The 16,653-nt window shown below is 35.8% G+C and overlaps 1 protein-coding gene across 1 annotated transcript in view; it reads left to right on the forward strand.

Moving 5' to 3' along the window:
* Positions 1-15,944, forward strand: part of veph1 (ventricular zone expressed PH domain-containing 1) — a 251,566-nt gene extending 235,622 nt beyond the window's left edge. The window contains exons 14-16 of the mRNA XM_062068176.1: positions 10,563-10,699; positions 15,238-15,291; positions 15,354-15,944. Coding sequence (XP_061924160.1) covers positions 10,563-10,699; positions 15,238-15,291; positions 15,354-15,536 — 374 coding nt within the window. The 3' untranslated portion in view covers positions 15,537-15,944. The remainder of the gene's footprint in view (positions 1-10,562; positions 10,700-15,237; positions 15,292-15,353) is intronic.
* Positions 15,945-16,653: the final 709 nt, after the last annotated feature.

Genomic DNA, 16,653 nt, shown 5'->3' on the forward strand with positions numbered 1-16,653 from the left:
GAGCCATCCAGCCATCTTTTTGCTACTGTGACCTAACCATCTGACTTCAGGCAACACCCGTTTATCACTTCCTAAATACAGACTTGTACTGCTGACCACCAAGTCAGACCTCATGTTCTAATGATGTCATGGTTTTGCCTCAAAGCTGTTCATTTTTAGTAATTTTTTTATGCAACAAAAAAACAACACAGATTACAGCAATTGTTCATTATTAAAACCTTTTATTCAATATCGTAAGAATAATTTAAGTTAAAGTACCAATGATTGTCACACACACACACTCGGTGTGGCGAAATTATTCTCTGCATTTGACCCATCCCCCTTGATCACCCCCTGGGAGGTGAGGGGAGCAGTGAGCAGCAGCTTTATTTTTGTAGCGCTTTTCATGCAAGTGGCAAACACAAAGTGATGTACAACACAACACAAAACAAAACAAAAACATAATAATAAAAAAAGAAGAAGAGAATAAAACATACACACATACAGCACTATAGACAATAAAGCAAAAACAAAACATGGCCTGGCATTGAGGATTTGAGGGAAAAGGCCACCTTTGAAGCATCAATACTGGAGAATAACTCAAATTAACGTCATTTAAAAATATACACTACCGTTCAAAAGTTTGGGGGCACCCAAACAATTTTGTGGAATAGCCTTCATTTCTAAGAACAAGAATAGACTGTCGAGTTTCAGATGAAAGTTCTCTTTTTCTGGCCATTTTGAGCGTTTAATTGACCCCACAAATGTGATGCTCCAGAAACTCGATCTGCTCAAAGGGAGGTCAGTTTTGTAGCTTCTGTAACGAGCTAAACTGTTTTCAGATGTGTGAACATGATTGCACAAGGGTTTTCTAATCATCAATTAGCCTTCTGAGCCAATGAGCAAACACATTGTACCATTAGAACACTGGAGTGATAGTTGCTGGAAATGGGCCTCTATACACCTATGAAGATATTGCACCAAAAACCAGACATTTGCAGCTAGAATAGTCATTTACCACATTAGCAATGTATAGAGTGTATTTCTTTAAAGTTAAGACTAGTTTAAAGTTATCTTCATTGAAAATAAGGACATTTCAATAATATGACCCCAAACTTTTGAACGGTAGTGTATGTATAGTGTAAAGCATAGGATAACATATATGTAAAAAAATAAAATATAAATTATGTAAATATTACATTAATAAGTTAGTAAAAACATAACATTTTGAGAATAATAGTACAAATATTAATGATTAGGATAGAAAACATCACAATAAAATAATAAAAAAAACAGATGATCAGAAAAAAGCCTGATTAAAATGGTGTATTTAGCCTTTAAAAAGAAAATGTTAACGCTCTCTGCAGTCCTGAGGCTCTCTGGCCAGCTGTTCCACAGGTGTGGGCCATAGTGGCAAACTGCAATCTCACCTTGGGTCTTTGTTCTTGAGGACCTCAGGATCCGCGAGGGTTTATACGGTAAAAGAAGGTTAGATAGATAAGAAGGCCATTAAGACATTTAAAAACTAATAATAGAACTTCAAATTCGACCCTGAAGTAAATAGGTCAGTGTTTTTTAGGGGTGTGGGAAAAAAATCGATTCGAATTCGAATCGCGATTCTCACGTTGTGCGATTCAGAATCGATTCTCTTTTTTTTTTAAACGATTTTTGTCATTTTAATTATTTTGTTTTATTTTTTGTATTTTTTTTAAATTAATCAATCCAACAAAACAATACACAGCAATACCATAACAATGCAATCCAATTCCAAAACCAAACCCGACCCAGCAACACTCAGAACTGCAATAAACAGAGCAATTGAGAGGAGACACAAACACGACACAGAACAAACCAAAAGTAGTGAAACAAAAATGAATATTATCAACAACAGTATCAATATTAGTTACAATTTCAACATAGCAGTGATTAAAAATCCCTCATTGACATTATCATTAGACATTTATAAAAAAAAATTAAAAAGAGAATAGTGTCATAGTGGCTTACACTTGCATCGCATCTCATAAGCTCGACAACACACTGTGTCCAATATTTTCACAAAGATAAAATAAGTCATATTTTTGGTTCATTTAATAGTTAAAACAAATTTACATAATTGCAATCAGTTGATAAAACATTGTCCTTTACAATTATAAAAGCTTTTGACAAAAATCTACTACTCTGCTTGCATGTCAGCAGACTGGGGTAGATCCTGCTGAAATCTATGTATTGAATGAATAGAGAATCCTTTTGAATCGGGAAAAAAAATCGTTTTTGAATCGAGAATCGTGTTGAATTGAAAAAAAAAAAAATCGATTTTGAATCGAATCGTGACCCCAAGAATCGATATTGAATCGAATCGTGGGACACCCAAAGATTCACAGCCCTAGTGTTTTTCATACCTAATATCGTTCTCTGTTTGGCTGACTTCACTTGATCAAACCTTTTCTACCATTCCACGCTACAAAATAATACAGGCATGTATGATTCCTGCTGATATCGTATCGGATCAATATCGGCCAATATGGGTGTTGGAAGTGAACAACTTGTATCGTACTATAAAATGCTACAACGTATACAAGCCCTGTCTTACACTCCTAATTCATCAAAACAAAACTAAAATGATGATTTGTCATTCTTTAACTTGAATTAATTGAAATATTGATTATTTTCCAGATATTTGTCATCTTTATGTATATTCTTAGCATTTTCTTTGAAATTATTGACATGACCTTTTAAAGTAATACAAATGTAAGCTCTGTGTTTTCCCAAAGATACATTTCAAACATGGAGTGATGAGGTTTGTGGCCTGCAGCGTGTGACTGATGGTGTTGAGGTCTGCGTGTCAACTTGACAGACGACCTCAGACTTAACGCTTGACAGATGATTATTCTTGTCGGCAACACAATCCATTTTTCTCTTCTACTTTTTTTTTTGCAAAAAAACGCTTTTGTGTTTTTCGGTGTGTACACACAGGCTTAATTGGGTCATTTTATTTGGAGGCTCCAATAATACACTTTCACACTTTTTTATTACACCATACCACAGTGTTTTTCAACCTTTTCTGAGCCAAGGCCCATTTTATTCATTGAAAAAATCCTGAGGCACACCACCAGCAGAAATCATTGAAAAATGCAAACTCAGCAGCCAACATTGACAATAAAAAGTAGTTTTCGCAATTGTTGGATATGACTTTAAACCATAACCACCCATGCATCACTATAGCTCTTGTCTCAAAGTAGGTGTACTGTCACGACCTGTCACATCACGTAGTGACTTAATTTTTTTTTTTTTTTACATCTTCCTGTGTGTCGTGTTTTAGTTATGTCTTGCGCTCCTATTTCGGTGGCTTTTCCTGTTTTGTTGGTATTTTCTTGTAGCAGTTTCATGTCTTCCTTGAGCGCTATTCCCCGCACCTGCTTTGTTTTAGCAATCACGACTATTTAAGTTGTGCGGACGCTTTCCTTCTTTGTGGGGACATTGTTGATTGTCATGTCATGTACGGATGTACTTTGTGGACGCCGTCTGCTCCACGCGCTGTAAGTCTTTGCTGTCGTCCAGCATTCTGTTTTTGTTTACTTTGCAGCAAGTTCAGTTTTAGTTTCGTTTTGCATAGCCATCCCTAAGCTTCAATGCCTTTTCTTAAGGGCACTCACCTTTTGTTTATTTTTGGTTTAAGCATTGGATACCTTTTTACCTGCACTCTGCCTCCCGCATATTGTGATCACGACAAACCATGTTCCCGAAATCTACAAAGCAATTAGCTACCTGCTGCCACCTACTGATATGGAAGAGTAATACATGGTTACTCTGCCGAGCTCTAGACAGCACAGACACTCAACAACGGCACATTATTTGCGGATTATAATTACTGGTTTGCAAAAAATATTTTTAACATGTATATATATGTATGTATATATATGTGTGTATATCTATATGTATATGTGTATATATATATATATATATATATATATATATATGTATATATATATATATATATATATATATATATATATATATATACATATATATGTATATATATATGTGTGTGTGTATATATGTATATATATATATGTATATATATGTGTATATATATGTATATATATATATGTATATATATATGCGTATATATATATATAAATATGTATATATATGTATATATATGTACGTATATGCGTATATATATAAATATGTATATATATACGTATATATATATATATATATATATGTACGTGTATATATATATATATGTATATGTATGTATATATATGTATGTATATATATATATATATATATATATATATATATATATATATATATATATATATATATATATATATATATATATATATATATATATATATATACGTATATGTATGTATATATATATATATATATGTATATGTATATATATATATGTATGTATATATATATCTATATATATGTATATGTATGTATATATGTATATGTATGTGTATGCACATAGAAAGAGCAGATAAAAAATTCTCTGAAGAGCAATTGGTTAGATAAAAAGGCAGTTAAAAACAGTTTAAATAGTTCACAGTTCTCTCTCAGGGCAACACGGAAACGCTAGTGCATGCTTTTATTACAAGTCGTATAGATTATTGTAACGCCCTGCTGTCTGGTCTTCCTAAAAAAAAAAAGGTTATTGCACCTTTACAACTACTCCAAAATTTAGCTGCATGTGTCCAGAGAAAGATCAGCAGGCGGGCTCACACTACACCAGTTTTAAAATCTCTGCATTGGCTCCCAGTGTGTTTCAGGTTAAATTGTAAGGTTCTTCTTGTGTTTTTTATGGTACTGGGCCTTCTATTTTTTTCAGTTTTGGTTTTACACTACGAACCTTCGCGATCCCTGAGATCCTCCGGTGTGTGCGCGACTATTAGGGATGTGGGTCATCGGAGTATTGTTTTTAAGTCTGTAAAGCACTTATGTGTTGCATTTATTTTATGTTAGAAAAGCGCTTTATAAGTAGTTTGATTGACGTGAAATTATTATTTACATACTTTTTATAATAAAACTTGAATTTAATTTAACCCATGTACAATTTTGACATTTTTAAAACATGAATTAAACATTTTTACTACTGAACTTCAATTCCGACTGGGACTTAAACCCAGTTTCTCTATTTTTACAAGACCAGCACTCAAGCTGCGCATCACGATAGCCACTGGAAAAATTAGGGTGCATCTGCCATTCTATTCTTATCAGTGGCAGAGCAGGAAGTGGCTAGGAATACATTTTTGGTAACATATTGTGGAAGTTTCCCTCTTGTCGGGGGTTCTCCTGGCCGACAGATCTTCGTGAGCCCGGTAGACAGTTTGAATACAGTCTGTTTATTATCATACTCACAAGTGCTCAGGACTTTCCGTCAGGCGTGTCTGTGCTTCCTCTCTCAGTCTCTTCGTGTGTGTGTCTTTCTGGCTACAACTCTCAAGTCCCACAACTTGTCTCGTTCCGGCTGCTGCTAATAAAGGCGACAAGTGATTAGATAAGGCCCAGCCGGGCAATCTACTCACATGTCACTGTCTTCGAGGCCGGTCCTTGCACACCCCGCTCCGCGGCAGGCCCGCAGGCCACGCCTCCCTCCACACATATCATATGAAACCCTCTGTTATTCATGAATTGACATTTGACATGCGTTTCTTCACTCAAAACAGGGACACGTCCCATGTCCCAACCCCACACCATGATGCTGCCACCACCATGAACGTATTCCATTTTTGGAAGAAAAAGTGAAGAGCTGTGAATACTTTGCAGTGCACACACTCGTCATACACAAAGGTGTGTTCTAGAACCATATTCTGACAACATCATACGTTCAGATTATTTGTGACACACGTGTGTGTGTTTGGTGCGCATGTCTCGTGGTTTCACGTCAAGAGTTGCTCCTACTAAAGGTTATGAACTTGAGTCCTCGCCAGGGGGCCTCACAACGTTTTCCCAGGTGTGGCCTGTAAAGCGCCTGAAGATTTATGCCTCAGACACGTTGTTATATTTGAGATGGCGAGGCAGACCAGGCCGTGTTGCAGCGTGTCCACTTCCACAAGCCATGTTTCTTGTCTCGCAGCCTGACAGGAAGTCTGATTGGTCCCATGATTGATCTGTTGGAAGACGACAGCCACTGTTGCTTCCGTCTTTTCCGAGCACGCGTCTTTTTAGCCCTCTTGTGAGAAGGTCAGTACACTGCAAAAAGTCAGTGTTCAAAAACAAGGGGAAAAAAAATACAAAAATTAGGGTAATTTTATTTGAACTAAGGAAAATTATCTGCCAATGGAACAAGAAAATTCAGCTTGTCAAGACTTTCCAAAACAAATAAAATTAGCTAACCTCAATGAACCCAAAAATACCTTCAAATAAGTATATTCTCACGAATAACAAGTGCACTTTTCTTGGTAGAAAAAAAGAGACCTTTTTTCTCAATATGTTGAAAAATATTCTTAAATTAAATAAATGCTAGTGCCCTTATCTACATAATGATATGCATACATCATGATTTTTTTTTTTCATGCTTGACGTAAGAAATTATTACTTTAAAAAAGTAGTTTTATACTTGCGAGTGTTGATGACACAGCTTTGCATCAGTTGATATTCTAGTTTCAAGCATGTTTTACTCATTATAGGTCATAACATCTCAGCAACAAGCTGTAATATCTTACTGAGATCTTTTAGGACCAAAACCCTTAAAACAAGTAAAACACTCTAACATCAAATCTGCTTAGTGAGAAGAATTATCTTATCAGACGGAAAATAAGCAAATATCACCCTTATTTGAGATATTTAATCTTACTTAGATTTCAGTTTTTGCCGTGTAGACCGCTCACATTTGAACCGATACAGTACCTTATCCCCGTACCTGGGAAACGATATCGGTACTCAACGGTAACAATTTTTGGTACTTTTGTGTGTTGTAATAAAATTGCATAAGTGTACAATGAATACTTTTATGAATAATACATAAAAAAATAAAATACAATAATAATTTATTTGATAATAAAATGGTGTTCTCCGTAACATTTAAAATTAAATGATTCCCGTTCTCCCGGGAATGCAGAACGGACAACTCCAGACAACAGCGTGAGGTAGGAGATGATTTGAGGCATGAGGTAAACAAACATAAACTACGGCATGGAACAAACACGAAACTGTGGCATGAAACAAACAGCATAAACTATGGCTTGGAACAAACACAAAACTGTGGCATGAAACAAACAGCATAAACTATGGCTTGGAACAAACACGAAACTGTGGCATGAAACAAACAGCATAAACTATGGCTTGGAACAAACGCGAAACTGTGGCATGAAACAAACAGCATAAAATATGGCTTGGAACAAACACGAAACTGTGGCATGAAACAAACAGCATAAACTATGGCTTGGAACAAACACGAAACTGTGGCATGAAACAAACAGCATAAACTATGGCTTGGAACAAACACGAAACTGTGGCATGAAACAAACAGCATAAACTATGGCTTGGAACAAACACGACACTGTGGCATGAAACAAACAGCATAAACTATGGCTTGGAACAAACACGAAACTGTGGCATGAAATAAACACGACTTACGTGGACACGGCATGAATCGGACACCATGAACTATGGCAAGAAACGAGCATGAAACAGTCAGCATGAACTATGGCATGAAACAAGCCAGAACAGAGCAATGTCGCCAGACCGACTAACTGGCAACCACAGGCTTAAATAATAATCTCCTAATTAAAGCAGTTGCGTGTCCCGAACAAATGAGGCAGGTGTAACTAATGAGTCGCCATGGTGACAAAACAAACAAGGAAGCGCAAACAGGAACTAAAAGAGTCCAAAAACTAACCAAAAATAACAAAACCCATGATCCAGACCACAGATCATGAGAACATTGCATTACATTTGCATCTCATTTGCATACTTTTTTGCTAGCTTTTTAACTAATTGTGTATGTTTAAACCTAAAAATCACGATTTTTGATGGTATGGTAACGTCTCTTATATTACCGTTTTATGCTAGCCTTTTAGCAAATGTTGTATGTTTACACCTGCAAATAATGCATTTTGGTATTTCATCTTATCCGATCACTTGCTAGCATTTTAATGTTAGCATGCTAACGTTTTATGCTAGATTATTAGCTAATTGTGTATGTTTTAACACCTAACAATAGTACATTTTAATACTTTAATACTTGTCCTATGTCATCATGCCCCAACTTTTTAACAAATTGTGTTTGTTTAAACCTAAAAATCCTGGATTTTGATGCTTAGCGCCATCTTGGAAGTAGGTTAACGTCTTTTATATTAGCATGGTGGCGTTTTATACTATTTGTTCAGCTAATTTTGTGTGATTACACAAAAAAATTGTGCATTTTATTACTTGGTGCCATCTTAGAAGAATGCTAGCTTGTCCTATGTCATCATGCCCCAGCTTTTTAACAAATTTTGTTTGTTTAAACCTAGAAATCATGGATTTTGATGCTTAGCGCCATCTTGGTAGTATGTTAACGTCTTTTATATTAGCATGCTAACATTTTATACTATGTGTTCAGCTAATTTTGTGTGATTACACAAAAAAATAGTGCATTTTAATACTTGGTGCCATCTTAGAAGTAAATTAACTTGTCCTGTGTCATCATGCTAATGTTTTACAGTAGCTTTTTAGTGAAATGTGTCTGTTTAAACCTAAAAATCATGGATTTTGATGCTTGGCGCCATCTTGGCAGTATGTTAACGTCTTTTATATTAGCATGCTAACGTTTTATACTATGGGTTCAGCTAATTTTTTGTGATTACACAAAAAAATAGTGCATTTTATTACTTGGTGCCATCTTAGAAGAATGCTAGCTTGTCCTATGTCATCATGCCCCAGCTTTTTAACAAATTGTGTTTGTTTAAACCCAAAAATCATGGGTTTTGATGCTTGGCGCCATCTTGGTAGTATGTTAACGTCTTTTTTATTAGCATGCTAACGTTTTATACTATGTGTTCAGCTAATTTTGTGTGATTACACAAAAAAATAGTGCATTTTAATACTTGCCGCTATCTCAGAAGTACGTTAACTTGTCCTATGTCATCATGCTAACGTTTTACATTAGCTTTTTAGCTAAATGTGTCTATTTAAACGTAAAAATCATGGATTTTGATGCTTGGCGCCATCTTGGTAGTATGTTAATGTCTTTGATATTAACATACTAACGTTTTATACTATTGGTTCAGCTAATGTTGTGTGATTACACAAAAAAATAGTGCATTTTAATACTTGTCGCTATCTCAGAAGTACATTAACTTGTCCTATGGCATCATGCAAACGTTTTACGCTAGCTTTTTAGCTAAATGTTTCTGTTTTCGAACTAATTTTGTTTGTTTAAACCTAAAAATCATGGATTTTGATACTTGCCGCCGTTTTAGTAGTATGTTAACGTATTTTTTATATTAGCATGCTAATGTTTTATACTATGTGTTTAGCTAATTTTGTATGATTACACAAAAAAATGGTGCATTTTGATACTTGGCGCTATCTCAGGAGTACGCTATGTCATCATGCTAACATTTCACACTAGCTTTTTTTGTGAAATGTGTCTGTTTAAACCTAAAAATCATGGATTTTGATGCTTGGCGCTATCTTGGGAATATGCTAACGTTTCTTATATTAGCATGCTAATGTTGGCATGCTAACCTTTTAAGCTAGTTTTTAGCTAATTTTGATAGTTCATACCTAAAAATTCATAGATTTTGATACTTTTCGCCATCGTAAAAGTATGCTAACATCTCGTGTGTTAACATGCTAACGTTGGCGTGCTCCTTAGCTAATTTTTATATGTTTAAAAATGTGTAAAAATCATGGATTTGGATACTTTGCGCCATCTTAGAAGTATGCTGGGTTAGATCGACCCCAGGCCAGAGGTTCAGGGCACATTTCTGCGTGAATTTTGTAGTTTGCAATGGAGTTGCACTTCCAAGACATTAAATGGCAGTACTATATAGGCTATCTATGGTATGTTGTCTAACTAGGAAGTAGCTTTTTCCATGAAGCTGAATATGTAATGTTGCCCCTTACAAAGTGTTTATACTGGAAGTGTTGTGCTTATTACACACCAGCTGTTTGATTGTAACATTCATCTTGGTTGTGGATTTCATTACCAAATTTAGAGGTGTTGAAATCACCTTGTAAAATCGCTAATGCTAATAGTAGCCTGTCTATGACAAATCCCATGTCATTTAGCATGAAGCTAGCGCATTCTGGAAGAGTAGAGCCTTACTTTCCATTTGAGCGTTTTCTACCAAGCATACTTGCTTTGTTCCAGTTGAAACTTGCCACATTTCTAAGAGGGAGTTTGACTTGTTTACGTGAGCCGGTGTGTAGTCTGAAACCGGACGAGACGTCACGTGCAACAAAGGTAACAAAATATAGCAGTGTTTGATTTTACGTGAATCGATCGGCAGTACCGACGGAAATCGGTAATCCATCCCTACTTGTAAGACGCAAAGATTTTTCAGTTTGTACTCCGAAGGCACATTTTGAAGAATTGAACCATCAACCGAGGCAACTCCCGGGTTTGTTGTGCTCGTGTGCAGGCGTGAACCAGGAGGGTCAGCCTCTCATTGAAGGCAAGCTGAAGGAGAAGCAGGTGCGCTGGAGGTTCATCAAGCGCTGGAAGACTCGCTACTTCACCTTGGCAGGAAACCAGCTGCTCTTCCGGCGAGGCAAATCGGTACACACACACACACACACACACACACACACACACACACACACACACACACACACACACACACACACACACACACACACACACACACACACACACTAGATATCAACCGATTAGGGCAGAGGTCAGCAACCCAAAATGTTGAAAAAGCCATATTGGACCAAAAATACAAAAAATAAATCTGTCTGGAGCCACAAAAAAGTAAAAGCCTTATATAAGTGTTATAATGAAGGCAACACATTATGTAAGTGTCTATATTAGCTACAGTATATTAGCCTTCTATCAAAATGACTTTAAAAGTCTTATATAAGTGTTATAATGAAGGCAACACATGATGTAAGTGTCAATATTAGCCTACTATCAAAATGACTTTAAAAGTCTTATATAAGTGTTATAATGAAGGCAACACATGATGTAAGTGTCTATATTGGCTATATTAGCCTACTATCAAAATGACTTTAAAAGTCTTATATAAGTGTTATAATGAAGGCACCACATGATGTAAGTGTCTATATTAGTTATATTAGCCTACTATCAAAATGACTTTAAAAGTCTTATATAAGTGTTATAATGAAGGCAACACATGATGTAAGTGTCTGTATTAGCTATATTAGCCTACTATCAAAATGACTTTAAAAGTCTTGTATACGTGTTATAATGAAGGCAACACATGATGTAAGTGTCTATATTGGCTATATTAGCCTACTATCAAAATGACTTTAAAAATCTTATATACTGTAAGTGTTATAATGAAGGCAACGCATGATGTAAGTGTCTATATTGGCTATATTAGCCTACTATCAAAATGACTTTAAAAGCCTTATATAAGTGTTATAATGAAGGCAACACATGATGTAAGTGTCTATATTAGTTATATTAGCCTACTATCAAAATGACTTTAAAAGTCTTATATAAGTGTTATAATGAAGGCAACACATGATGTAAGTGTCTATATTAGTTATATTAGCCTACTATCAAAATGACTTTAAAAGTCTTATATACGTGTTATAATGAAGGCAACACATGATGTAAGTGTCTATATTAGCTGTATTAGCCTACTATCAAAATGACTTTAAAAGTCTTATATAAGTGTTATAGTGAAGGCAACACATGATGTAAGTGTCTATATTAGCTATATTAGCCTACTGTCAAAATGACTTTAAAAGTATTATATCAGTGTTATAATGAAGGCAAGCCATGATGTAAGTGTCTGTATTAGCTATATTAGCATACTATCAAAATGACTTCAAATGTATTATATAAGTGTTATAATGAAGGCAACACATGTGTCTATATTAGTTATATTGGCCTACTATCAAAATGACTTTAAAAGTCTTATATAAGTGTTGTAATGAAGGCAACGCATGATGTAAGTGTCTATATTAGCTATATTAGCCTACTATCAAAATGACTTTAAAAGTCTTATATAAGTGTTATAATGAAGGCAACACATGATGTAAGTGTCTATATTAGTTATATTAGCCTACTATCAAAATGACTTTAAAAGTATTATATAAGTGTTGTAATGAAGGCAACACATGATGTAAGTGTCTATATTAGTTATATTAGCCTACTATCAAAATGACTTTAAAAGTATTATATAAGTGTTGTAATGAAGGCAACACATGATGTAAGTGTCTATATTAGCTGTATTAGCCTACTATCAAAATGACTTTAAAAGTCTTATATAAGTGTTATATTGAAGGCAACACGTGATGTAAGTGTCTATATTAGCCTACTATCAAAATGACTTTAAAAGTATTATATAAGTGTTGTAATGAAGGCAACACATGATGTAAGTGTCTATATTAGCGATATTAGCCTACTATCAAAATGACTTTAAAAGTCTTATATAAGTGTTATATTGAAGGCAACACGTGATGTAAGTGTCTATATTAGCCTACTATCAAAATGACTTTAAAAGTCTTATATAAGTGTTGTAATGAAGGCAACACGTGATGTAAGTGTCTATATTAACTATATTAGCCTACTATCAAAGGCTGACGCAAATCTTCAATTTTTATTCTACACATTTTTGCAACATTGTAAATCATGAGTAAAATGGAGGCATCTCAGTGGGTGAGGTAACTCCTGGAAATGACAAGCTCAGAAAGGCCAAAGGTAAAGTTGTGTGTGTCCAAGTTAAAGAAACATCAGGCTGTCTTCTTCTAAAGGATTCATCACAATCTTTGGCAGCTGGGTAATGTTTGCTGTGGTCTAGAGTGTGAATGTTGTCGGTCTATCTGTGTTGGCCCTGTGATGAGGTGGCGACTTGTCCAGGGTGTACCCCGCCTTCCGCCCGAATGCAGCTGAGATAGGCTCCAGCACCCCCCGTGACCCTAAAAGGGACAAGCGGTAGAAAATGGATGGATGCGATTAATGGCAGTTGCTACTAAAGCAACACGGGTGTTGTCGATGTACTTTTGTAGTAGCGGCTGAATCAAAAACCTGTTTTGTTTTTAGATGTACTTTAAACTTAAGAATTCATTCTTCTTTTATCTATATTTTTCTTCTCCTTCTTCATCGCTCTTCCTCTTCCTTCTTTCTTCTTCTTTCTTCTTCTTCTCCTTCACCATCTCCTCCTCCTTCTTGTCCTTTTCCTTCACCTTCTTCTTCCTTTATTTTCTTCCTCCTTCTTCCTCTTCTTCACCCTTTCCTCCTCATTTTCCTTCACCTTCTTCTTCCTTCATCTTCTTCCTCCTTCTTCTTCGCTCTTTCTTCTTCTTCTTCTCCCTTCATCATCTTCCCCTTCACCTTCTCCTTCTTCTTCGCTCTTTCTTCTTTTTCTTCCTTCACCTTCTCCTTCACCTCCTTCACCTTCTCCTTCATTATTTCTTTTTTTGCTTCCTCCTTCACCTCCTTCTTTTTCTCCTTCACCTTCTTGTTCTTCTACTCCTTCACCTTCTTCTTTTCCTTCTTCTTCTTCCCTTTCTTGTTCTTCATTCTTCTTGTCCTTTGCTCTTTCCTCTTTTTCTTCCTTCATCTTCTCCTTCACCTCCTTCACCTTCTCCTTCTTCATTCTTTCTTCTTCTGCTTCTTCCTTCATCTTCTTCTCCTTCACCTTCTCCTTCTTCTACTCCTTCACCTTCTTCTTTTTCTTCCTTTTATTCCCCTTCTTGTTATTTGTTCTTCTTCTCCTTCACCTTCTCTTCCTCCTTCTTCTTCACCTTTTTCTCCTTCTTCTTTCTTCTCCTTATTCTCCTTCCTCGTGTCCTCCCCCTCCTCCTTCTTCTTCTTCTTCCTCCGTCTTCCTTCTTCTTCTTCCTCCGTCTTCCTTCTTCTCCTTCCCCTTCTGCCTTCTTTCTTCTTCTTTCTCTTTCTTCTTCCTCCTTCCTCCTATTTATTATTTTTCTTTCTTCTCCTTTTTGTTTGTTCTTTTTCCACCTTATACTCCATCTTCCTTTTCTTTCTTCTTCTTCTACTACTTCCATCTTCCTTCTCCTTCTTCCATTTTTCTTCTTCTTTCATCTTCCTTTTTCTCCCTCCCCTTCTGCCCTTTTTCTTCTTCTTCCTTCTTCCTCTTTATTCTTTTTCTTTCTTCCTTCTTCCACCTTTTACTTCTTTCTTCTTCTTCTTCCTCTTCTTCTTGTGTTTAATCTTTTTTTCTCCATTTTTCTTCTTCTTCCTTCATTCTTTTTTCTTAATTTTTCCACCTTATACATCATCTTCCTTTTATTTCTTCTTCTTCTACTTCCATCTTCCTTTTTCTTCCATCTTCCTTCTCCTTCTTCCATTTTTCTTCTCTTTTCATCTTCCTTTTTCTCCTTCCCCTTCTGCCCTTTTTTCTTCTTCCTTCTTCCTCTTTATTTTTTTTCTTTCTTCTCCTCTTTCTTCCTTCTTCTTCCATATTTTTCTTCTTCCTTCTTCTTGTGTTTAATCTTTTTTTCTCCATTTTTCTTCTTCTTACTTCATTCTTTTTTCTTCATTTTTCCACCTTATACTTCATCTTCCTTTTATTTCATCTTCTTCTACTTCCATCTTCCTTTTTCTTCCATCTTCCTTCTCCTTCTTCCATTTTTCTTCTTCTTTCATCTTCCTTTTTCTCCTTCCCCTTCTGCCCTTTTTTCTTCTTCCTTCTTCCTCTTTATTCTTTTTCTTTCTTCTCCTCTTTCTTCCTTCTTCTTCCACCTTTTACTTCTTCCTTCTCCTTCTTCTTGTGTTTAATCTTCTTTTTCTCAATTTTTCTTATTTTTTCTTCATTTTTCTTTCTTCATTCTTCATCATTCTTCTTCATTCTTCTTCCACAACAATAATAATGTGTGTTATTTTAACGTGTCAAGGCGGGCCTACTTGACACAGGTGTCACGCAGGTGTGGAATATGATGACACTTCTCACCACACTATAAGTCACTTGTGAAGCAGCACAAAACATTCTTGTGAAATGTTGCCGGTGCAAAACCCACAGACATGTTGTCCCTGAGGGTGTTGGTCACATGACTGATGGGTGGTGTGGTTGTCAAAGTGGAACACAACAAGTGTGATAAGACACGACTAAGCTGTTGTTTTCTCACACAAAAAGCGTGTTGGTATTTCTCCCTCAGAAAGACGAGCTGGACGACGTTCCCATCGAGCTGAGCAAGGTTCAAAGTGTCAAGGTAACGCCGCAGCGTCGCCTCTTTTCTACCGCCCGTCACCGCCCACCCACTCTGCCCGCCAGGTGGTGGCCAAGAAGCGGCGGGATCGAGGCCTGCCGCGAGCCTTCGAGATCTTCACGGACAGCAAGACGTACGTGCTGAAAGCCCAGGACCAGAAGCACGCCGAGGAGTGGCTGCAGTGCATCAACGTGGCCGTGGCTCAGGCCAGAGAGCGGGAGAACCGAGAGGCCACCACTTACCTGTGAACTCACCTGTGGGAGGTCCAACTTCCTTCCTTCTGCCGGATTCCACAGCAGTTCTTCCAAAAGCAGAGGTCTTTGCACTGCCATCACTTCAACACAACATCAGGGCAAGTGAGGACACACAACTCAATTGTGTTGATCCAAATCACCACAACTCTACTTACACAATAACCTCCACCAAGGCTATTATCAGCAAGTAGAGGTGTATCGCTCCGATATTGATCCGATAAAAGTATTGGATGATATCGACTTGCATCTTAAATCGCTCCGATACAAGCAGTCCTGCAGCCAGTTATTTAAATGCCCTCCAATAAACACACAATTTCTTCTATTTTAGTCAAGTCATTTACAAAAGGTAAACATATAGGCTGCTAGCAGCTACACAACAGCTAAGCACACAATAGCACACAAGCTAGACATATATATGTATATATATACAGTATATATATATAATATATATATATATGTATACACATATATAATATATACTGTATGTGTATATATATATATATATATATATATATATATATATATATATATATATATATATATGTATGTATATATATATATATATATATATATATATATATATATATATATATATATATATATATATATATATATATATATATGTGTATATATATATATATATATATATATATATATATATATATATATATATATATATATATATATATATATATATATATATATATATATATATACACTACCGTTCAAAAGTTTGGGGTCACATTGAAATGTCCTTATTTTTGAAGGAAAAGCACTGTACTTTTCAATGAAGATAACTTTAAACTAGTCTTAACTTTACATAAATACACTCTATACATTGCTAATGTGGTAAATGACTATTCTAGCTGCAAATGTCTGGTTTTTGGTGCAATATCTACATAGGTGTATAGAGGCCCATTTCCAGCAACTATCACTCCAGTGTTCTAATGGTACAATGTGTTTGCTCATTGGCTCAGAAGGCTAATTGATGATTAGAAAACCCTTGTGCAATCATGTTCACACATCTGAAAACAGTTTAGCTCGTTACAGAAGCTACAAAACTGACCTTCCTTTGAGCAGATTGAGTTTCTGGAGCATCACATTTGTGGGG

The sequence above is a fragment of the Entelurus aequoreus genome, linkage group LG13, assembly GCF_033978785.1.
Source record: "Entelurus aequoreus isolate RoL-2023_Sb linkage group LG13, RoL_Eaeq_v1.1, whole genome shotgun sequence".
Taxonomy (NCBI): Eukaryota; Metazoa; Chordata; class Actinopteri; order Syngnathiformes; family Syngnathidae; genus Entelurus; species Entelurus aequoreus.